Source organism: Halyomorpha halys, unplaced genomic scaffold, assembly GCF_000696795.3.
Source record: "Halyomorpha halys isolate HHAL.00 unplaced genomic scaffold, Hhal_1.1 Scaffold154.1, whole genome shotgun sequence".
Taxonomy (NCBI): Eukaryota; Metazoa; Arthropoda; class Insecta; order Hemiptera; family Pentatomidae; genus Halyomorpha; species Halyomorpha halys.
In genome coordinates, this window is record NW_027112031.1 from 1138487 (window position 1) to 1164182 (window position 25696).

At 30.4% G+C, this 25696-nt stretch overlaps 1 protein-coding gene across 1 annotated transcript in view; it reads right to left on the bottom strand.

Moving 5' to 3' along the window:
- The window catches only part of LOC106678677 (uncharacterized), a 30414-nt gene extending 5549 nt beyond the window's left edge, over window positions 1–24865 (bottom strand). Inside the window, exons 1-14 of the mRNA XM_014417367.1 lie at window positions 24366–24865; window positions 23749–23981; window positions 23424–23646; window positions 21197–21569; window positions 16497–16744; window positions 15744–16025; window positions 15230–15403; window positions 14140–14315; window positions 6501–6642; window positions 6240–6424; window positions 4480–4662; window positions 1404–1627; window positions 474–697; window positions 98–278 (exon numbers count right to left, since the gene is read on the bottom strand). Of these exons, the coding sequence (XP_014272853.1) occupies window positions 98–278; window positions 474–697; window positions 1404–1627; window positions 4480–4662; window positions 6240–6424; window positions 6501–6642; window positions 14140–14315; window positions 15230–15403; window positions 15744–16025; window positions 16497–16744; window positions 21197–21569; window positions 23424–23646; window positions 23749–23981; window positions 24366–24614 (3097 nt within the window). The 5' untranslated portion in view covers window positions 24615–24865. The remainder of the gene's footprint in view (window positions 1–97; window positions 279–473; window positions 698–1403; window positions 1628–4479; window positions 4663–6239; window positions 6425–6500; window positions 6643–14139; window positions 14316–15229; window positions 15404–15743; window positions 16026–16496; window positions 16745–21196; window positions 21570–23423; window positions 23647–23748; window positions 23982–24365) is intronic.
- Between the last annotated feature and the right edge of the window lie 831 nt (window positions 24866–25696).

Here is a 25696-nt window from a genome sequence, read left to right on the forward strand (position 1 = left end):
TTATTTATAGCCTCCAAACACAATACTAATCTGATAAAGTTTATCAAGTCAAACATGTTATAAAGGCATATATTGTAATGATTTGCAATAACTTTACCTAATTTGTGATAGTACTTTCTTCCCATACAGCTTATAATCCTATCAGGCAAAAAAGGACTCAAAAACAAAAGAGATGTGAACAAATTATTCAGAGTAGGCCGATGGTAAGTTAATAAATACAAATACACAATATTCTGAATAATGGCAGTTACATTTCCAGTAAGCAGATTAATTAACATCTGAAAACATAATTAGATATATTTATAAATAAAAATTATTTTAAACTTATTAATAAAATAGAATGTGAAAATCAGGATGTTAGGGTTACACCAAAACTATCATCTAATTGTTAAGAAAAAATGTCAAAAGTAGGTATTACTCATATTAAGGATCTATTTTTTTTTTTTACAATTAATCATAAATTATGTACTTACATCACCAAGCCATGGTTTATCAAGAGATGAATAAGTCCCTCTTGCAGATAAAAACAGCTTATAAGCTTTTTCAAAATCTGACCTACTAATGGCAATGAACCCAGCATTACATGTTGAAAATAGTGAATAAGCAACTGGACTACCTAGATTTAGACTTGTGTTAAGTGCCATAGCAGAACTGTTTTGAGTAACTTTGCGATTCTTTATACTAGGAGCTGCAAAAACTATAAAAAAACAAAAGACATTATTTGTGACAAACAATTCAAAATCGTAATAAGTTTAATTCCTTGTTTTATAAAAGAAATGAAAAATATTAAAACTCACTATTATAAATATACTACCTTACCCAACTAAAAACCATCACTCCCTACATGCTTTAAAGTTCTTTTTTAATACAAACAGGTCATGGACCATTATAAATGTATTTTGAATGGATAAATTTTATTATTTATCTTTCAGGTCTTGATAAAAGAAAAACAATTCATGTGATTTTTCTGAGGCTAGGCAATTCATATTCACACAGATATACTACTAATTTCTCCTAAGCTGCACAAATATTGTAGGTAAATAAATTACAAGATAACACAGCACCATAGGAAATAATACAAACAAGGTAAATCATAATTTTCCTAGGTGATAATACTAACTGTAAGTTACCTTGCAGTTTGCAGTCAACAAATCAATAGAAAAAGCAATCAGAACAACAATACCTAAATAATAGTGTGATTACAAATGTCCAAAATAAAATTATTTTATGTGATATATATATATATATATATATTTTAGAACTTAAAATATTGTAGAAAGGCGTTCCACCAGGTAGAAGACAATACTAAAACAACTAAATCAGTAGGAAGTGTTTAATATTAAGAAAAAACATTAGGAAAGGCTTCAAACCTAATCTTAGGTTGACAGTGTACAATTTATTACCTTTATCATTAATTAAAACACCAAGCAGATTCCAAGACAAACTATTTTGTAAATCAATCTGTAAACTATTGACACTAGACTGAATTCCCAATGTTAATAACTTTTGCTTATTATCTTTGCTACTCAGGGAGCTCAGTTTTCTTAAAGCTACTGAAATACTATTCCAAAGGCAAACCATCATTTTTTTGGAACAGTTACGAATATTCAGACCTGCATAGTAGCACCTGAAACAATTGCATTGTTAGTTATTTAAGATTATATCATAGTAAAACCAAAAAAACAAATTTAAAAAATAATAACTAGGGCCCCTTTTTAGTTCAGTTAATGGAAATAAGTTCAGGTACTCTCTTCACATTTTTTTATACATAGGCACTGGAGTCCTTCTTATAGGATCTACATAGATAAGAAGATAATGCCCAAATTTATAAATCTTTTTTTTGACAGCATTCGGAAGGAGTTAAGAAGATAACACTCATTGATGGTATTGGTATTGAGTTCCCGGTTTCATAGTTCTATGAATATTCTGCTGAAAACAATTAATTACCACCTCACTAAGGTATTGGGTAAGGTCAAGAAAAACTGTTATATTCCTTACCAATTTGAAGTAGCAATATTCCAATCAACTGAATAATTTAACAAAATATTAAAAACAATTCCTGACTTCTTGAAATGTAGGACTATTCTTGTTAAAAGTGTTTATTCAGGAAGAGTTGGGCAAATAAAATTCTATATTTCTATGAATCATAGTTTTATCTCATATCTAATTATGCATTTCTTACTATTACTGATTATATAAACTCATTTATAACAGTTTTTTTTTTTCAAAAGTACTTCAAGCTGAAAAATAAAATAAAAAAGAGTTTGCTGGAAATGTCCTAATGAAAAGAGAAAAAAAATAATTAAGCTTATCACTCCAATATAAAAATTTCATATGGTTTAAGGAATAAGGATTAATCAGGAAAAAAAAATTATGAAATCTATTACATGATGTGGCCTCGAATTCTAAAAACTTAGTAAAAATAACAAAAATGGAATGGAGAGAGAAATACTTTATTTCACTAGCTGTGCTGCCCTAATATATTGGGTTGCTATAAGGCACAGCAAACTAATTGGTCTGTTATTAGATATAATATAAATACTAACATAGCAATTAACAAAGATATAATATTCTTCCCCCTCCTTTTTTTCCATTTTAAGTAAATACCATAATACGGTGTTCTTTTGTACGAATAAGTTACATTAAATTTTTCACCTTTGTCCTCTCTATTCCATAATCATTCATCTTGCATTTCTCTTTACCACTGATCCTTCAAAAACATCCAGTTTATTATATAAGTTTTATTTAGATTTATAGAGCAATCAAATATTATAAGTTCTAGTACACACACATTATAAAATAAACGAAAAGAAAACAAAGTTATGAATGAATGAAATAAAATATTAAAAATAGTATTTCCACTCCACCCGCCTGATCGAGGTCATTACTCTCAAACCCCACCGTCAGATTCAAGTCCAGAGCTATACCTCCGGTTCCAGAGGACAAAACTATATCTGAATATTTCGCCAATCCATTGGTGTCCCAACAACAGAAGGAGCTTCATCAATTCATATTTGACCCTATAGTGCTGGTGTGCTCATAATGATACTGACATTTTTTTGAGGATTTATAGGCAGAACAATCTCTGCTAGCAGCCTTTGGAAACTATTTATAACACTTTCTGCAGAACCCTTGTCGTGTCCCAAGCCAACTTGATTGTCCAAGAACTCTGTGAGGCCAAACATTCTTGGTCACTATTAAGGTTAGAACCAAATTTATTAGAAAAATCTTGATCACAGAGCTCAAATCAATGAAAGTTACAAGGATCTACACGGGTAATCCTTGCAGTACATTGGTCTAGCTAGTTAAATGGGTTCCAAAACCAATGTTGATTTTGTGGGTGCTCAGGAGAGCAGCAATCACATTTAGGATGAGTGACACTCCTTTTGCAACTAGCGAGGCAACTCATGTTGTCAAAAGTGCCTACTATGTTGAGAAACACCACCGTGGAATCCTTTTTCTTATTTTTAGCATCTTTTATAATTGGGTCAGTGATTCTGGCAATGACATCTATTCCTGTCGGACCTTTGATAAAACCTCCTTGATTTTCACTGGAGGTGATCTCCTTTCTTAATTTTTGATCTAAAACATTCTCTACGGCACACAATAGAATATATATATAGTTGATAACTCAATCATAAATCATCAACAGTAGAATGATACACTTAATGGTAGGTACCACAGGTTTCAAAGGTATGAAAGGTTTCACAGGTTATCTGTTAACATACAGTAAGCAGATTTTAGGAGCGATTATTTCAATCAATCAGGAAGGACGATATTGTGTTATGCCATCTCAATACTGGTCAAATAGTACACACTTTCACACCAAGAAATTTTGCACAATGTACTATCCATAATAGGAGGAGAATTAAGTAATGGACTTGGCCTGTACTTTGGGATGTCGCAGAAAATTTAAAAGGCAATTTACAAAGACCTCACATAAAACAGTGGGTACTTAGTGATTTTATAATTATACATTATTAATTAGATATAGTATATATTATTCTGTGGTATATTCTTATTGTTGGAAAACTTATAGAAAAATCTACCTATCATGAAATACGGGGTGAAGATACAAAATGAGAAAAAAAATTTAAATTGAAATTAAAATTAATTTATATATTTTAGAGTCTTCTGAACAAAAAAAATGAAGATTAAAAACATAAATAAAACTTTGAATGTGAGTCTTTGCTTATGATGGCTTGTAGATCAGTAATTGATTGAGATGGAATTAAACAAAAGTGGTCAGATATGTCAATTGAATGTAAAATTTTAAAAGTAGGAACTAGTTAATAGAGAAGGAAACAAAACATATTTATGAAAAAGTTTTCGAATATGAAAAGCTAACATCTATGATAAAATATTGTCTGAAATTTTATCATATTGACAAAATCCTTGATAATAAAAGGAGAACTAATATTAAAGGAAATAATCAGCTAGTAGTAGCTTAAAAGTTACATTATTATATAGGTATTTTACCTGATAGCCAATAAAACTGACTGATACCGCCTAACTAAAACAATTTTTTTAGAAGCATTTTCTCGAAGAAGCCAATGTGGAATGTAGATGAACCCTGCTGAATATCCCAAGCATGAGCACTGAAATAGGATATCTCCCATCAGTTTCCATATGCTGGAATAGTTTGCAGAGATAGAAATGGCTCTAAAATAAGAACAAATTGAATTGTTTTAGACAACATTATATACATCCTTAATTAGTTTTAAAAGAAATTAAATACTATTTACGAATGAACAAGATAATCCTAAGAAATTTGTTATGATGAGCATTTGGAACACAGCCTACCATTAATTTACTGTTTTATTTAGTCTGTTTAGAATAATAAAAATTCTAAGAATTAAAATGTTTACTTTATTTAAAAATTAAACAATTATGGTTGAACCAATTTACTACTTCATAAGGATAATTTGTGTAATGCAAAATGCATTTTTTCTGCTTAAGAAGTAATTAAATAAGAGTTTTCTTGGGTAATACATAGACTCAATCTAATGAAACAGTTGTTATTACTTTATCAAATTTATTGTTAAATAATGATAACCATATATGAATGTCATATTGTTGGCTTGATTTCAACACCTCACACAAGTCATAACTTTCAAATAGGATGGTTTTGTTTGAAAATAAATTAAATATTTCTTAACTTGTGAATCTCCAGGAAAAACTACTAATGTCTATGCCACACCTGTGTCTTGTGATATAGGAGTCACCAAAATGGTTATTAATTTTTATCAATAAATGTCACAATAACAGTTATTGCATAATTTTTTTTCTAAAATTAATATATAACTCCTATGAATGATTTTTTAGGTCTAGTGCTATGGATATTAATATCACATGATCTTGTATCCATTTATTTTAATTTTTCCATTTTCTAATACATGAGGGTCCCTTATATGTTTTCGGAGGTGCAGAGATTGAAAAGGCTACTAATTGTAAGTTCATGTAGCCGCTTTTCAATTTATTTTATCTTTTTGGATCCTTTTATGTTATTAGGGCTGTAGAAAATGGAAATATAATCGATTTTATGATCACATGCTTCTATATAGACTTACTTTAACGTTCCTTACTTCTAATGTGCTTGTACTAGGTTAAATTTATATGTTTACAAATGGTTAAAAAGTGAAAATGTTATAAATTTTAAGATTGTCTGCTCGAGATTTTTGAATTTCTTATTAACATAATGGATTGGATTTCTTATAAACGTGTTAGGGTCCTTCTATATGTTTTGAGTAAGATTCGGAGCAATTGATTAATTTTCACTTACTAAACTTGAGTTTCAGCTTAACTATTTTTCTAAAACTTTTACAGTTAAAATTTAACACAAAAGTTCCAGGAAAATTTTTGTCAAAGAAACTATTTGTTAAAAGTCCCTCATGAACTTATACTAATAGAACTTTTTTATTGTTTAAAATACAGCCAAAACATATACAGGGTCCCTAATATCTTGTGTATCCCTAATCTACACCTCTAAAGACATTCAAATGGACCCTAATATATTAGGAATCCTAAAAGTGTTATCAATTTTAAGTCCTGAGTGTGTGATCTTAAAATTGATAGAATTTTCATTTTCTGTACCACAGAAAATATATTAAGGGTCCTTCATATATTAGAAATACAAAATTAAAATAAATCAGTCGGTATTATTATCTATGAAAATTACTTTTAATTCCATCATAACTATAATAATTAAATTAAATATGGTAGAAAATCTGATTACATACCTTACACAAAAGAGTAATGCCTGCTGACAGTAGATTTGAGCTAAGAAATAGTAACATTTTGAAGACAGCTGAATTGATTTGATTAAGAAAGCATGAGCACTGTTATGGAGTACAATAAAGACATCCATCCCCCCACAACTAGCAACACACTTCATAATTTTCAAATACTTAGTGACACCTTTAACCTAGACATTAAAATGTAAGTGACCATGAAATTAATATAATCCTGTACAGAAATATTAGATTAAGATCAAAACTCACAAACAGATATTGTTTTCCAATCATGCTTCCAGAATACAGATGCCTATAATTATTTGTAATGTAAGATTCCTTGAAGCACTTCAGACCAGAACCAATCATGCCAAATTTAGAATAAGATTCAGCAAGCATTTCTTTAAAATATCTGTGGACAAACTCTGTTAATTATCATCTTCATGATTGTAATTTAATACTGGAAGAAAAATTAAGTACTATAACCTAAAATAAGGTAATCCAATCCAAATAATGAGTGTGTTAAATTGAATAAATGGGAGAAACCAGACAGGAAAATTTGATTTTAAATAACAACAGGAGCAATTTGAGATCAGAGCTTTAACACATGGAGAAGAACTAATGGTAAACGGCTTACAGAGATTGGTCAGTCAATATCTCATGATATAAAGGCAAGGAGGTTAGATGGGTGAGACATGTGGCTTGAAGCAATCCATCAGAATGCCTCTACACCACAATGAATGCCACTATAGTTGGAAAGAGATTATGAGGGACACAAAAAACAAGATGGATAGACAACAATGATGCAGAAAAACTTTAAATCAGTAGCCCAAGACAGACAGATACGGAGAAGACTGGTTCAGGAAGCCAAAGATCTGCAAGTTCTGCAGAGCCAAAAAAAAACTCAGCATGTTTTTCTTTCTTTATCAATAATGAAAATTGAACTATCATCAGATTTTTTATTTTCCATCATCGCATATTTTATTTTGTTTAGTGAAAGTAATAATTCTTCATATTATTATTTGTCAACAATTAATATTAAATTTTTTTCTATTCTATGGACATTTTCTTTCTCTATAGACTATAATTATATATTTTCCTAATATTCAGACAGTCAAATCTTCATTTCATACATAACCATAGATTCTGCTAATTAAATTTTAATCTTTTTCTTATTAATGACATAAATTCATTAATTCAAAATTCAGTCTTAGAGTATTATTCGTGCCGTGAACATCTCCGTGGTATCTCTCCCTTTCTCTTCATCTAGTTACTAGTGAAAACTTCAGAGAAGATTATAGATCCACAACTCACATTAGGCTAAACCCAGTGAAATATTGTGGCCTTAGACACTCTAATTATTCAGGAGGAAATAATGAATGTTGAAGATATTAGTTGCTCAGTACAGGTGGACTGGAGTGAGGATTTGTTTGGCTGAGCGCTTTATCCGTAAGTGGCTGTGTAAACAAACTAACTGTTACCATGTTATTATTATTATTTACCTCTTCTAATCCTTATAATTTCATTCATTTTTTTCTTTTCTTTTAATCAGCAAAATGGTGATTTGTAAGAGCTGTAATAAATCAATTTCAAGACAAAATAAATTGAAAATTTCATGTTTGAATTGTCAAAATATATATTATATTAAATGTATCAAACTTGAAAGCTCAGACCCAGATATCATTAAATAATGGATCTGTGCTGCATGTGAATCAGGTTCCAGCACATTAAAAGATAATGAACCTGCCTCAATGATTCATCTCTTAAAGGGGCTAATCGAGGAGGTTAAAGAAATGAAGGCTAAGCTTCAGGGCATTTCCCTACACATCACACACAATTATCTGACACCTGGTTAGACCTTTTTATCTGTGACTCTCCAGTAAAAATCCTTTCCTCTTCCCAGCACCCGGTTCCCTTCCTCTCATCTCACGATCTGATCCAAATATCGTACGACCTACTAGTCAAATGCTTTACTCCCAAAATCAAATCATACCGTAATTTGGACCTCCTTTCCTATGAATCCCTTCAACCTGACCTTGATTCCGTCCAGTAGGACATTATACACTCCTACAACTCCATCGACCCTATGGTTTCCACCCTCACTTCAAATCTGCAATCCATATTAGACATCCATGCTCTGCTCAAAACCCGAACCTTATGCTGTCCAACTGCACTTTGGGTTACTCCGGAAACAAAGGAAATGATAAAACAAAGAGAAGCTGCTAGACACAAATTTCGTCAGACCCGCCTGTCTGCAGATTATTTTCACTTTAAACTACTCTGTAATACAACCCAATTAGCAGTTTGACGTGCTAAATCCCTTCACATTCCAATGCTCCCGATCCCAAATACAAGTGGAAAATACTCCGAAATTTGTCCCTACCAGAATCCAATAACTTCAGCTCCCTTCCAATAACACCTGACAATCTCAACAACCATTTCAAATGCCATGCTATTGATCCATCAATCTTTCCTGATATTCCCAATAACATCTTCAATCCTGAAAACTTCTTTTTCCCCACACATCTTACGAAGAATTACTAGCCACTATTCTAAGATCCCATAACAACGATCATGGACCAGACAACATTCCTGTTAAGTTGATTAAATCCTGTCTCTCAGTCCTTATCCCCATACTTTATCATATATACAATTTTTCCTTGCAAAATGCCACATTTCCTTCTCGCTGAAAAACTGCTTTAGTTTGGCCATTAAATAAAATTCCAAATCCTTCTTCACCTAATGACTTCCGCCCTATTTCTCTCTTCTCTAACCTTTCAAAACCGTTAGAACGCCATGTTCAAAACCAACTCTCAAACTTACTAGAAGAATGTTCCCTCATCAATCCCCTCCAATCCGGCTTTCGACCTGACTATTCAACACAATCCGCTCTCCTTAAAATAACCCATGACCTCCAAACTGTCATGGAACACCAAAACCTTACTACCCTAATCCTCCTTGATTTTTCCAAAGCATTTGACACGGTTGACCATAACATCCTTTCTAACAAACTACGAACTCTTCCTTTATCCAACAGTGCTTTGCGCTGGTTCCAATCCTTTCTTTCCGATCGCACCCAGTACGTATTGGTTCCAGATAAACCACCATCAATGACTCGACCCCTTACCTGTGGTGTCCCTCAAGGTTCATCGCTTTCCCCCCTACCCTTTCCGCCATCTACATCAATGACCTTCCCCTCCTTATCCAACATTCTCAATACCATTTGTATGCTGAGGATCTCCAAATTTATCTTTCCTTCCCACCTTCTGACCTATTGGTGGCCATGGAGAAGCTTCAAGACTTGAATCAAATTAGTCACTGGGCACAAAAAATAAGCTTAAGTTGAATGCAGAGAAGACTAAGGCAATTGTAATAGGATCCCAATCACCTCCTGACAACTATTTCTCATATTCCAACCTTACTCCTAAATAACAATCCGATACAATTCCATCCATATGTTAAAAACCTTGGTGTCACTATAGACCAAACTCTCTTCTGGAAAAAACACATTTCCTGTTGTACCTTCTCCACCCTAAAGTTTAAATTATCCTTGTCACCTACTTCCTTTTGAAACCCATAGGATCCTGGTTACTTTCTTAATTCCCCCCCACTTTGATTATTGCTATGTGGTTTATGGGGGTGTCTCTGGGTATCTCTAAGCAAAATTAAAATGGTTAATTAATTGCTTTGTACGATTCATCTTTGGGGTCACCAGGGACACCTGTCACCCGATTTTATGAATAATTGAAGTGGCTTTTCCCCTCTTTTCATTGTAAATATTTTCTTGCTTCCTTCCTCTAACAAATTATCCAATCCTGCCGTCCATCGTACATCTCTGATATCCTTCAATTTAAATCCTCAGTGTATTCCCGCAATACCCACTCATGGCCTTCAGACTTATATGTAACTGCCCATCGAACCACAACCTTTGGTAGATCTTTCCTCATCCGCTCCTCTTCCCTATGGAATTCTATTCCCTCCTTCATCCGTAGCTCTAATTCCCTTCCAACCTTCAAATCCTGTATCTTCGACCACCTTCTGTCCACCCAATTCCGGAAGAATAACAATTGAAAGTTTCAAACAAGGTTGTTTGATGTATTTTCTGTATTTAATGTTTCAATTTTTCGTTTTATACTTGTAAATATGTATACTAACAGAAATTGTACCTTTCCATTTATCACTTTTAGTTTAATTGTATTTGATATTTTTGTAATTTTTTTTTCTCCTTTTATTTATTATAAGAAGTTAGTCATCTTATGTTTTATGATATGACATATAGTTTTATTTTATTTGTTCTATTTTTATTTCATATACTTTATTAATTATTGTTGTTCATTTTTATCTTTTCGAATTCACTGTTTTATTATATTTTATGACGTTTTATAATTTCATTTTTATTTTGTACTTTACTCTAAGGCTTTAAAGCCTAATTTTAACGCCTGTATATTATTCTAAAGGGATCAATCCCAGAATAAATAAAGATTATTATTATTATTAATTTCAAATGAAAAATATCAAATGTACCCTTTCCTTTATTCCAACTCCATTTCACTTCATTGCATACAACCCCCTTTTCTTATATGACTAATATCCTTCTAACCTGTCATTTTAACTCCCAATTCCTTCTTGCACATTTTGATGTATTTCTCGATTACTTCCTTAATAACTCCTGTATCATAGCTGTTTCTGAAACCTGGCTCAAACCAAACATTCCTTCATCTTCCATAACTATCCCTAATTACACACTCATTTGTCACAAATTGGTGGAGGAGTCGGTTTGTACGTTCACAACATTCAGACTCAAAATCCTATTCAAATCTCCTGCTCCTGAAACCCCACACCTAGAGTACCTATTCACATAAATATCCTCTGCCTTCTCTACTCTTTTAACATCGTTCTTCTCCTCATGCCCTCCTTGTGTAAAATTCGAAGAAAACCTTTGTACTCACCAATGTTCCTCAATATAACAATATTATTATTGCTAGTGACTTCAACACTAATATCCTGTTTGACACTCCCAATAAAACTTACCTAGTACAACTAGCATATTCCCTTTAACAATTCGTACCTTTCTAACCCACATATTATACCCAGTTTTCTGATAACTTAAAAGACCTTTTCATAGTCGATTCCCAACATAATTTACTGTCCTCTCAAAATCCAGTATCGCTACATTCCCAACTCACCTCATCCCTTGAACAAAATATTGTCCGCAATCCTTTCCAATCAAGTTTTCATTCTCGTTATTCCAAACAATTGGCTCTGCTAAAAATTTCCCAAGACCTCTATTCCTCTATAGATCAACAAAAAATTGCAATCCTTGTCCTCTTCGACTTTTCAAAAGCCTTCGATTCTGTTGATCATACAATCCTTTTCTTAAAACTGCACAATATATCCCTGTACAATAGTTCCTTCAACTGGTTTCACTCCTTCCTTTCTCTCCTCTCCCAAACCATAGATGTTCCCAATAGTTTATTTATTATTAGTTTATTATCCCCCCTCATCATCACTAATTCTCTCTCACGAGAGAGTGTTCCTCCCTCTCACCAACCCTATTCTCCATTCCATATATAAATGACTTACCTAACGCTAACCAACACTCCCAATATCATTTGTGTGCCGACGACCGACAAATATACATATCTTTTCATCTTCTGACTTGATCGAGGCATTCTGTAAGCTACAATACGACATTGACAATATACACCGTTGCGCTTCTGGAAATAAATTATATATAATAAATAAATAAACTCTCTTACTTATTCTCCCACATGTCGACTACGGATGCCTAGTGTATGGAGGACTATCCATTGAACAAAAAAAAAAGAGTCTAAAAAGACTAATGAACTGCTTAATAAGATTCATTTTCGGTATTCCTAGGTGTTCCCATATCACACATTACTATTCCGAGCAAAGCTGGCTCCATTCCAGTATCCAGAGACAATACATCCTTAGCACATTTATATTTCTAACCCTAATAACCATAAAACCTTCCTACATCATTGACCTCCTTACCCTATGTTTATCCATTCACCTATTAAACAAATGATCCCAACTTACCGATCTCTATATCCCTACCTACAGAACTTCCTCCTATGAAAAATCTTTTGCTGTCCGAGCTGCCTCATTTTGGAATTCCTTACCCATATCCATCGGTAAAGCTTCCTACTTAACCTCATTAAAACATCAACTATATATCCATATCCTGGACTATCAAACTTCTGAATAATAGGAAACATTGTAAGCATAGATAAATAAGTAATTTTGTTCAAATTTTATTTAAATATTGTTATCTTCTTCTTCTTCTGGCATGACAGACCGTGGAGGTCCAAGGCCTCGCACGGTGTATACAGAAATACATTGCGTGTTTCTTGATGAGGTTTTCATAGGGTGGATTCGTCACTCAGACGCCTATATTTCTGAGTGCCACCCGTTGGCTAACGGGCCTCACAAATGTCCGGGGAGACTGCCAGTGAGTATCATGTTATTATATGCTTGAAAAAATCCTGGTTATGGTTGGGGCTCGAACTCACAACCTTAGGGTTGGTAGACAGGCGTGCTACCACGCTGCTACCGTATCACCCATAAATATTGTTATAGATCCATAAAATTATGTTTAAAAGTTAATTTAGCCAGACAAAAGCTGCCAAAACGGTTCCTAATTATTAATCTTAAGGATCCAAGTGTCCCAGAATAAAAATTGATTTTCATTCATTCAAAAGGATTTAAGAATATCTATCCATTAATCAAATTAAAAATAACACAATTAAATGAATAGAAAGTTAACCGTATCAGTATAAATGAAAAATATTGTGAGTAATCATTAACGACTGTGCATAATAGTCCAAGTGCCAGACTTGGAATAATGTTTCTCCAAAAATTCAGTTTCAGTATAAACGGTAGACACAATATAAAATAGTAAATTTATTCAAACATGAGGTCGCAAACAACTAGAAAATTAGAATGAAAATCTCATATAGGTAAAGAAGTGGAAGTCATAGTTAGTGAAACATAGGAAGTTATGACATACAGGTTGGACATTTCAGCAATTTATGAACTAAAGAAGACAAAAGGTAGAGAAATAATAATAAATGGAATTTTTAGGAAAGTTGTAGAATGTGAGCCTGTGAACTTATCCATACTTTTTGTAATAAAAATTCGCAAATTAGAAACTGGAATCTAATATAAATTTATATTAGGTGCGGAAAATGACTTACTTAAAAGGGGTTTCTGTTTTCTCACACAAGTTCTACCATAAAATTATCAGCCACTATTTAGAATATAAATAGTATTAATGACTCATATAAGGGCTCTCATATGGTTGAGGTATGGGGGTATCACACGGTTGAGGAAAGAAGTGATAGTACAGATTATTCTTATTTTGGAAGAAATACTGGCAAGACAAAACTCAAGAAAAATGGAACAGCAATTGATGGCCATGAAGAAAGACCAAGGAAGCTGTAAAGAAAAACAGAAATCTTGAGAGATAAACTAAATCTGGATATAAAAAAAAACATAAAACTCTTTTAGAGATAAATGTAACCGTTTGAAAGCTATATAAAAAAAAAAAATAGTTTCAGGAATGTTACTACTTTTTCAGATGCTAGATTGAAGAGGAGACAGGCAAGGGCATCCCCATACCTAATATCATTTTTTGCGCCAAGAGGTTGGTACACAATTCTAATGTGTACCATATACTTCAGAAGAAGGAAACAAAGCACAAAAAAAAAAACAAAAAAAAAAACTAAGATTTGGCATTATAATACAATTTCATATCACTTGACGACATTAAATTCTTTTCACACGTATTGCACACTTTTATTTTATGTGTAGAACTTCAACTGAAAAAATGAACACATAAAATTTTCTATTATTTGGGAAACATTTTACAATCTATAAATTTTCCAACCTGTTATTTGGGTGTATTTTCAGGCAATGGCGGAAATATTCACAAGCTTTAAAATAATCTCCTTTTGAGGGGTTATTTTTAAAAAATGTGAGTCCTGCCTTAAGATCCACTATGAGCTGGAAGGTTAATTGTTTTCTATTAATGCTGTAAAGGCTTAAAAACATCTTACTGGAAGCCTGAAAAATAAAGTTAAATAATTTGACGTAATAAAAAAAAAAAAAAAGAACTAGAATTATAAGTTGTTACGTTATAAATAAATTAACAATTATAATGTACTTTCCTAACTCTGAGCCTTACTGCATGCATTGCAGATGGCTCACTTGGCTTTCCAATTTTAGCTGGTGAGTTTTATTCTCTTTTTTTCCTATCTTTCTTTTACCCCCTTTTCTATTTTTTCTTAATTTTCCATACTCACTTTATTAGTTAGGTTCATCATATATTATTATTGTTATGTTTTCTATTCACGTCTTCTGTCTAACTTAACTTTATATTTTCTTTCTTTATTTTAATATTATGGTTACATATATTTTCTTTCTCTCAATTTAATGTTTATTTATTCATTTAATTTTTTTTCTTTCAATAATTTTAATTTTTAAAATAATTAATAAACTAAAATATTCATATTACTTTAAATCATCTTACTTAAAATATTATGCATTATATAACTTTAAATCTTTATTTCCTTAATTATGTTATTTTTACTTACTTAAACAATTACCTATATATACATTTTATTTTCCACTTCTTTCATAACTTTATTTTTATTAATTTCATACAGTTACTATGTCATTCTGTTTATATATTTTTGTTATCATTGGTTGTTATCTTGTTCTTAGCCCTGATGAAGGCTAGAAATTCTAGCCAAAATGTTGGCACTATTAAATAAGTTATTTTTGTTATATTTTGACTGCACCCCCCAACCATCTTCTCCTCATATATTTATAGCATATAGTAATATTAGATTAGAGATTAGACGTTATAAATAGTTCTCTTTTAATATTTTGGTACCTTCATTGATCGCCACCCGGACTATCCTCCTACAATAATTAAGAAACAATTTTCAAGTAATAAGAACAATTAATATACTTACTGGATCTTCTATTGCTAAAATACTAGCATAATAATTTATTGATGTCCAAGAATGAGGATTATAAAATAGTGCTATTTCAAAATACAGCTTTGCTTTCATTATATTATGGTTTTCATAAGCATGGATTCCAAGCCACTCATATAAAACCGAATTATCTGGCACCATTACAGAAGCCTACAGAAGAAAACAAATAAAAGAAAAAAATATGTAATAACCAATGTAATTCAAGATAAATTTAAAGAAAATTAGTAATGCGATAACAAATAATTGATCAAATAGTAGTTGAATCAATACAGAAAATTAACAAAAGGTTCAAGAAATATATTTATAAAGTCAAAATGGAATTAAAAACAATCGTGCATAATCCAAAAAAGTTTAAAATTAAAGGCAGTGTTATAATGTTGTAATACAAGTTTTATTATAATGAATTAATGGATACATATAACAATAATTGACAATATAAAAACAAGTATTGCTATGAATTAATTTAATGATATTAAAAATAAACAGTTACCTTATAAAAATTTTTAAGAGCTTTGCTTTCTTTTTGAAATCTGTATGATAATACTGCTGTGTATAAGTGTGCATGTCGAAGATGCTGTATTTCTTTCAAGTACATTATCTTATCAGAATATGATTCAGTTTTCAAAGCACTAAGAAATATTATATCATTCAGGGCACCAAGTCTGGCAAGTTTACGTAGACAAACAGTTAATATTTTATTTTCTTTCAAATGAATGCTGGCGATAGAGGCATAAAACAGTATTCGGACATTTTCACATTTCAAATGGATCAGCTGTAACAAAAATGGAAAACAAATGTACAAACAATGAGAACACATAGAGTGAATATGTCATTAAGAAAAATATTCTTCATATATTTTTGAACAATATAAACTTTCAGATTAATAATATAATTATCAAATTGTGACTTTGAAGGCTTTCAGTAAAAACAAAGAAACAAAAAAAGGCATACATAAAAATCATGTATTTTAAAAAAGAACATTTTGAAAGAATCCTGTCACAAAAGGAAAAAAAAAATAGCAGCAAAAATATTAGAATACTTTATAAGTCTTAAACGATTACATAAGGTTCATCAAAGAAAAGTACTAATTTTAAGGAAAAAATATTTAAAAATGTGACTAGCTTTTAAGAAATTTAAAAATTGAAGTAATAAAGTTTATCTTTAACTGTTTTATTTATGATATATACTTATATTAACATATTTTTATTTTATATAACAATGACTGTTAAAGCACTAGTAATACCTTCAAACATAACATTAACCCAAATTTTTGCATTAAGCTGTTAGAGTTATGAGTTAATAAATACAAAAACAAATCAAGGTGTAACTGAGCACAAGATTGGCTTTCATACACAACACCATTTATCTTGTTCAATGAAGAAACATGTTCAGATACCGAAGATAATAATTTTGTCCATGAGAATTCAAAATCTTGCAAATGAATAGAACTTGAAATTTGAAGTACATTTAGTTTCCAAACCAAATGTTTGTCTGTAAAAAAACAAAATAAATAAATAAATGAAATAAAAATTAATATTTCAACTGGGGTACTCATGAACAATTATGAGAAAGTTGTGGCACTATCTGTTATCCTCTTAGCTTATTTAACAGTTACTTTTTGACTACAAATCTATTATTTCTATCATGAATAATAATATTTAAGAAGTTAGGGGTAAGAAACAAGAGAGATAATAGACACACCAAGTACAAAACTTCATTTCAGCCTAAGTTTTAGGCCTACATCAGGACTAAGAAAAAAAGTAAAACATAAGTAAGTAAAGTATGAAATAATTTAATTTATTAAAACATCAATAGCTCACAAACTACTTTTTCTAGTTCTCATTGATTTTTTTTCTCCTAGTTAACAATTCTTTAGAGTGGATACAAATTATTTTTTTATCAATTAATTTTTCGCTTTTTATTTTCATTGCACTTATTTACCCAACACCTTTAATTCATAACTGAACGCTTACATGTCTGTATATATCGAACAAAACTTTATTATCATTTACCATATCTTTTCTATACACCAAAGCTTAGGTAAAAAAATTCTTTCCACATATTTATTGTTATTTCAAATATACTTTATTGTTATTTACAACATACTGTTACATTTTTCCCTTTCTGTTGAAAGTGCTACAGTCCACAACTGCATCACCACTTGATCACAAATTTCAACACAGCACAGTGCTCTGAAATTTGGACAAGTGAGTGGACATAAAATGAGGGAAGTGCATTTAAAAAGGCAAATATTATTTTAAAACAACAAAAAATGAAAGATAAAAAATTAAGCTAGTTAATAAAAAAATTAGGACTTTTATTCTGTTGGGAATATATAAAAATGATTTTTAATCTTAAATGACAAATTTCCACAAATTAATAATAAGAACTGGATAATGGGTAGAAGAGCTCGAAAGGTTGTTAAGGTGTAAAAAAGGAATTAAGAAGAGAAAATTAATTTCCTGAAAATAAATATAATGAAGTTCTTTTTTATATATTAATCTTTATGTTTTATTTTCTGTTACATAAGATGTTGAGCTTTGATTATCATCACATCTATATTATTTACTCTTTTGCTACATAGTATTTTAGCATGCAGAACTACATTTTTTTATGAATTCTATTGTATCTTTCGTATTACATTTTTTCATTTATTTCTTGTTGTTTCAATTTTCATTTTTCATACTCAAAAATGCAAATTTTTTTATCTTATGAAACTAAAATTCTTCATATTTTTTTCTGTGCATACTACTAATTTTTTCATACTATACTATTTATTAAATATTTTGTTTATAATTATTCTCTGTTCATTTTATACCTTGATGGCATCTTATAGCTTTTCTTAGCCCCAATGAAGACCTAAAACTAAGGCAGAAACAACATAAAAAAGGAGTATATTTTGCTAATTATAATATTAGTTTATGTACAGCATTAAAATTCATAATTTTTTTTATTTTTAAAGTAGTAAACAACCTTTCATTTCAAATACTAGAACTATGTGGACCACTAAGCTGGTAATTGAACAATGTGTAGTACCATCTCCACTCCCGACTTGGGGTAAAGAGGGGTTTCGAATATTAGGTTACTTAAAAGAACATTTTGAGTTACTTTTATTGCACTTTTACCTAACACCCAAATATCAGGAAAGATAATAATTAACAAGCACTTACACCAAAATATGTATTACCGGACTCTCTCACGTTACACCCCAAGATTCATGTAGCCCACTTATGGTACCCTAAAAAAATATACAACATGCCACTATTATGATCTAGCGAGAATGAAGTCTACCATTCAAAAATTTTAGAGGTCAGGAAGAGTGAAAATTTATAGCGGAACATTCTGTATATATACAAACAATATAAAATATACAATACTGTGAATATATACAAGAAAGGTTCAAATTGCAGAATAGAAAACTAGATTATATTTGGATTAAAAAAAACAAAACTTGAATTTGTCTATTTTAAAAGCTCCTTTCAATTAATTATTTTATGAAAAATAAATCTTAATGTTATTTAAATGCTAGAAAGCCCCTTTCAAATAATTTTAACAAATACAAATTCTATTTGTCTTTAAAGAAAATTTGATCTAGTTTACTATACTGCAATTCAGAATTATCAATATTAAATAGTTTTTTAGTTATGGCTGACTGTTTAACAAGAAATGTGAATAGCTTAAAAATTTATAACTCAAATTTTCTACTCTTGCAGGTCGAACTGGACCATAGTAAATATGAACTTTTTTGTTGCTTAAAGGTTCCACACCACACTTATTGGCAAATCAGGAGCCAACTCAAGACCAGTGACAAAAGAAATCTTTACTTCATTCATGTGAAATAAAACTTATGAAATGTTAAAAGTTTTTCTTGAAGAGGATTACTTTAGTTCTATAGATGGCTGAGAAAAACATTCACAAGTAAAGTGCTCATGCCTGCTCAAGCCCGAACAAAAGATCAACATTGTCACCCAATACTTGTTCCCGGGCCTTGTTTACCCTCTCCAGACTGCTCCCCTTACAAAGATACGTCTTGTGATATTGGAGAGCATTAATAGCAATATCCGCAGGAATATCAAAGCTATCATCGGGCTTCACACTAACACTTTGTCGGCGATGCTGTACGCACCCAGGAGGTATCAAGGACTGGGTCTGATCCGCTGTCAATGACCCAACAATTCCCTCCTTATAACACGCCGGCACCACAGGGTCAAAGAAGAATTGATGAAGTTCCTTGAAAGAAGGAACTTCATCTGCTTTGAGGAGGTTTATTGCGTTGACACCGACGGATCCGTAAGATACGCCAATATTGTCGCATCTACAAAAGTCGGAGGCACGGCTCTGGTTTTGGATCCGACAGTAAGATTTGAAAGTAATGACCTCGAACAGGAAGATGGAGTGGAAAGGGAAAAAAAAGAAAATATATGAAAAATCCATCCCTTTCCTTAAGGAAAAATTCCATCAAGACCTTCGGAGAGAGAGAGAGTTCACCATGAGAGGCCTCTGGTTTGGATCTTGCGGATCAATACCAGATAGAACAAGGAGCTTCTTAGAAGGCCTTTTATGGATGTTGGCATCGGGGATATTGCGATCTTGGCGGAAAATATTATTTTTGACTACCTGGGGATCATACATCATCACCTGTATGAAAATTAGCTCTAGATTATTCATCATTTTTTCTATTTATTTATTTTATTAGGTGGACCTGTTGATTTGTGTGTTTTAACTTAATTATTCATTGAACTATTTTATTATTATTTTTTATTTATTTATCTTTTTTGTTTGACTTATGTATCCAATCTAGTATTTCTTTGAACCAATGTTTTATTATATTTTCCTTTAAATCTATGTATTAGTTTTGTTTTGGTAAAATGTATTTATCGCTGTCTAATGGTGAATTTGTTGCTGAAATGAAACAAAAATTGTGAAATAGAAGGGACAAGTAAGGGAAAGAAAAAAAGGAATAGATTGAAATATTTGTATTTAGTGTGTAGAATTGATTGTAAAGAAAAACTTTGAGAAAAAAGAAAAAAAAAATGTTTTCTTTCTACTTTATTATATCATGTTAAAATACATAATTTATATATGTCCGATCAAAGATTGATAGTAATGCTGTGTAATGTAGCAACCCAATGTATTTGGGCAGCATGAATGAATAAAGCATTTTTCTCTATATATATTATAATAATATAATATAATATAGACACAAAATTCTAGAAGAATTTTCTATGTGTTTATATTTTAAAGAAGTAAACCTCATAATTTTTAAATATATTACTTAGATTTTGTATGATATTTACAAAAAAAAATTCTTAAAAAGTGCTTTGGCTGTGATTGCAAAGCAGAAACAGAGAAATAAAAGTTGATAACTGGTACAGTATAATTAAATAAAATTATTGTACATTAAAAATAAAGTTATAGTTATACTTCAGTAGTCTAAAATTGCTTAAAAATAAACTGACACTTGGAAACATAACATTAGGAACAATTTTTTTTTTAATTTTAATTTTTGTATCTTTTTAGACCTGATGAAGCCCTGCTAAGTGGGGCGAAATGCCGGACATTAAATAGTTATAAACTATTTGTTTTTTACCGCAACCCTGACCATCTTCTTATATTTAAGAACAATTGTATGATCTTGGGAACCATGTGGTAAAACCTCAACATCCATCCAATAATTGTTCATATATACCTCAATTAGCATACCTTATTCAAAAAATATTTTAAACACATCACTGATAATTAAAGAGAATAATAATTTTAAAATATTTTTACACTAATATTTATAAATGTAAAAGAGAGTTAACAATCAAAACTATCAACAACTAAAAGTTGTAAAAGCACACAGATAGCAATAAGTTAAATATAAAAAGATAAATGATCTAATTTGTATATTGATATATTAGTAGATACATAATTGATAAAGTTACCTTTAGTTAGTATTACCTTTAGTGTACTTCTGTCTATAATCCCGGCTTCTTGTGTAATCACCAAGCGAAAAAGAAAGAAGAGAAAGGAGAAATCCAGCAGTTGGATTTGGTTTAAAAAGTATATTTGTTTTTGCAACCTCATCTATCAATGCTCTAGATAAATAACAGCATGGGTCCAAGTTATTTGCAAATAAAAATTCAATGATATCAGTTATGAACTCAACATTATTAAAGGTCAAACTTCTGACAGTGTTCAATGTACCTAAAATAAATCGATGTATATGTCTCACAGCATTATTATAATACAAAAAGCTTAGAGCATCAGAGTAAAACAGCTTAAGATCTTGGCCAGTGTTATTGTCACAGTATAGGCTGAATGATGCAACTGCCTGAAACAGAAAAATTTAAAAATAAACCTTCCACTAACATTTTAGTGATGTTCGAACTTCCAATCGATGAATTAGGAATTTAGCAACATTCTTTTTTGGTGATATGGATAGCAATAATTTATTTTTTAAAAAATCCTATAATTTTATAAATTACAAAGATTATGAGAAAAATAAGTTATTCAATTTATTTTTAAAAAATAAATTCTTCCTCCACAATTGCTACTTTGACGTGGTAAGTATATAGGTAAACCATAAAATAAATTATTTTAAATGTGAGGTAACCAAAACCTACTAAAAATCAATTGTAATACTCAAAGTTTGAATTTGAGAATTATCGTCCTTAAAAGGGAATATCAGATCATGGCATCAACCTTGCAATATTTTTTTATGAAGTCAAATAACTCTCAATTCAAAAAATATTTATTTATCACTTTAATCCTTATCTTAAGTATAATAAAGATCTGAGAAGATATTGGTCATGTCCATCTTTTGAAAACACTTGGCATTCCATCTAAGGTTGTAGGCAAAGCAACCAACAATGATTTGGCAGAGGTAATAAGAATTTGAAGTTTAAAAAAATGGTACACTTTCAAATGCCTTTAATAGGAAGTAAAACTGTGAAATTCCCAAAAAAGTAAAAAAAAAGTAATGAGAATCATAAATATACTCACCTGAAAATCACCCTTTCATCTTGAAAAGTGACAGATGGAGGGCAGGAAAATACGTTTTTTCTGAGCGTAGATAGTATTTTTCATACACACTTATCACTTTAGTATCATGAAATTTCGTTTTGGAGAGTCACAAATAGAAAATATCAATAGACACGCGGTAATGACGAATTTTCTAGCAACAAAATTTCAAATAACATACTGATTAACGAGCTGTATTGAAAATAATTATAAAATATTATTGAAAGCAGCGCATTATATTCTTTTATTTTTAAGGTCTTCCCATACAAAGATCATATCCCGAGTTTACAGAGAAGTTTTAACCGAAAATGATTTTGTTACATTCAGTTTTAGAGATAACTACAGGTCTTGTGGGACCAAAAAAAGAAATTTGAATTTTTTAAAAATAATTATATTATAAACAGAGGTGGAATACTCTTAGATGTAATACTCCAGTATCACCTACTAAGCACTTTTTAATTGAAGAACGTTTTGGTTTATTTCTTAGCATTATTAATCATATAATTTTTTTTTACATCTTGCTAATATAGAACTTCTCTCAGTACGACTGTTAAAGCTAATAACCCTTAATTATACCATCAAACGATATTATAACAGCAAACCATACTAACTAATGCTTCAGCCAGAAATGAACACAGAAAAAAATGAGTTTGACCGTGGAAATGTATAAATGAGAAGATGATTGGGGGTGTGTTCAAGTGAAGAACATGAAAGTAAAAACAAAAAGAGATAATAAAAAAAAATAAATAAATAAGAGACTGTTTTCCTCTGTCTGTATATATTTAACTCATTGTTTTCAGAAATTTTTTTTTTAAAAAACTGTGGAAGAGAAACCCTTGGATTTGCAAACTAAGTTGAATTTTTTTTTTTTAAGTGATCCAGAGAAGATTCTAATTAGAAGCACGTAACTTGTTCCAAGACTAGATGACATATCAAATAAATAATAACAATTGTTTATTTACAATTAAATAATAATAATTTATCTTCAAATAAATTTTATATGAAGATAAACAAGTATGAATATTTGACAGGTGTTCTTTATACTAATTAAATTAAATTAATTTTGAAACGTGTTCCAGGAATAAGTTTTTAACATGACTAAGAAGTATTGCAGTGCTGCAAAAATATTGAATCTCAATGAATTATAAATAAAAATTGAACTCACTATATCGGGTATAATACTATTATACTCAATAGTAGGCTTCATATGTTTGGTCTGGTTAAATAAATAATCAGATATAATGTTTGCTATGAAGGATTTCTGGTCATTATCATAATTAACATCCTGCTTAAGAAGGGATGATATTATTTTTAATGGATTTCTAGAAGTGAAAGATATTTCGTTATTCAAAACATATCTTACAGCATCCTTCCATTTATCAACTTTCCTGTCAAAAATATTAATCAAATAAGTATACATAATTTTACCTTTAAGAATATTTAATTAATCACTTCCTATACATTAAGGAGAGAAACAATTACTATATTACCTTTCATTAATGAGGTAACCTGAAAAGATAGTATCAAATACATCGCCACTGATGTTTCCATTATTTCTAAAATATTTTTGAAGACCATCCCATGCTGATAAACAGTTAGGATTGATTAGCACTGCTGATGATAAATAAAATGTAGCGAAATCATCATATTTCTTGCATTTGAATGCTGATGCACCAGCAAATAAGTGGGCAAGCCAATAGTTTGGATAACGCTTCAAGATTTTCTGAAACCGAAAAAATGAATATGACTCATTTTAAAATATTAAGTGCTTTGATAATTTACATGGCACATATTTTATCACAAGAATCTTCAATATAGTTTTACTAAAAACAGTATAAGAAACAATAGAACAATGAGATAAATTTTATAATTACCTAAAAATCAGTTTATTTAAAGTAATCTTACCCAATTAAAATTACATCTGCCCTAAAACTAGGATTATTGATTAAATTAAAAACAATCAAATCGATGAAGTATTGAGAGGTGTTACATGTCACAAGCAAATTATTGAATATGTAGCAATCTCAAATCTTAATTTAAAAAACTTAGTATATAAATATCTTAAAACTGATATGTATATGTCTGACTTAAACATAATGAAACTTACCACAGCACCCTTAAAAATCTTCTCAAACTTTTTTTGTTTAAACTGTTTTCGTTTTTTAAGAATGTAATGGACATCTCTGGCAACTATTTTATTCTCAAAAATAATTCCCAAGGTTTTCGTTTTTTTATTTTTATAAATTGGCCAATTCTTAATATCATTAGCAGAAGTTGCTTTGGGTTTATTTTCATTAAAGTTGAGACATGTTTTAAGAATAACAGTTGAAAAGGGCGAGTCTGTTTGAGAATCCATTCTAATAGACGTCAAATCATCAATATCTATCTAATATAACATCAATTTAAATTTTACTACGCATTGAATCATCAATTATATTCTAGAAATGTATCAAATCATCCACTATTTTCCAACAAGATATTAATTTCATTCTAATACGGCATCAAATCTTCAATTAAACTGTTACTATTCCCTACAAACGATAAATCCAATTCAACAAGTCCAATATTGTTTACAACTGAGTAACCCTTTCCAACATGTGACATATAGGTTTTATCATGGTTATAAAACCAAAGAGCTACATTCTGTTTTTCACACTTACAAATAAAGGAAATAATACAAAGTACAAGGATACTATTAACGTGTAGGTGGAAACTTTTAATGTTATCGTAGATTAACAAATAAAACATTTCTAATTCATATTCCACGCGATAAACAGATAAAAATATATACGAAAGTATTAAATTTAATATTTCTAAATATATTTGAATCATTCACAAAGGTGTAAGGGATTTAATAGAAAATTGAAAATCTTACTCATGTTTAAATTGTTTGAACAAGCAATATCAAAAAGTTTAAACACGTAAGCACCATAACCATTTTATCATAAACTAGAATGCAGAATTATGCAAATTGGGCCTATTAATCCGGAAGAGGTAAAGTCGAGAGGATTTTTCTCATTGCTGAAAATAAACATCTATATTTTAAACGTTTTTTATCTTATTTCTTTATACATTTGTATACTTTCCCTTTAGTTTTCGATAAGGTAGTACTTCCAATTTGATATGGACTTCCTTTCTTGAGCCCAATTCAGTTTTACCTCAATATTCCTTTTGGTGTTGGTTGAACCGAAATAGATGCACTTCCTTCAACTGCAAGCTCCTTGTCCATACAGACTCACTAATTTTTAACCTTTTATCCCAAACTACACCTAATATCTGGCATCTGGAAAGGAGATTTCCATGGGACCTACTAATTTAGGATATTGATTGGAGTGCTCTCGTTGGGTAGATTTTTTACAAGATATTATCATATGTTTTAATTCGACGGTTATCGTATTTCCTATTTGTTTTTTAAGGTTTTAAATAAAAAAAATATTA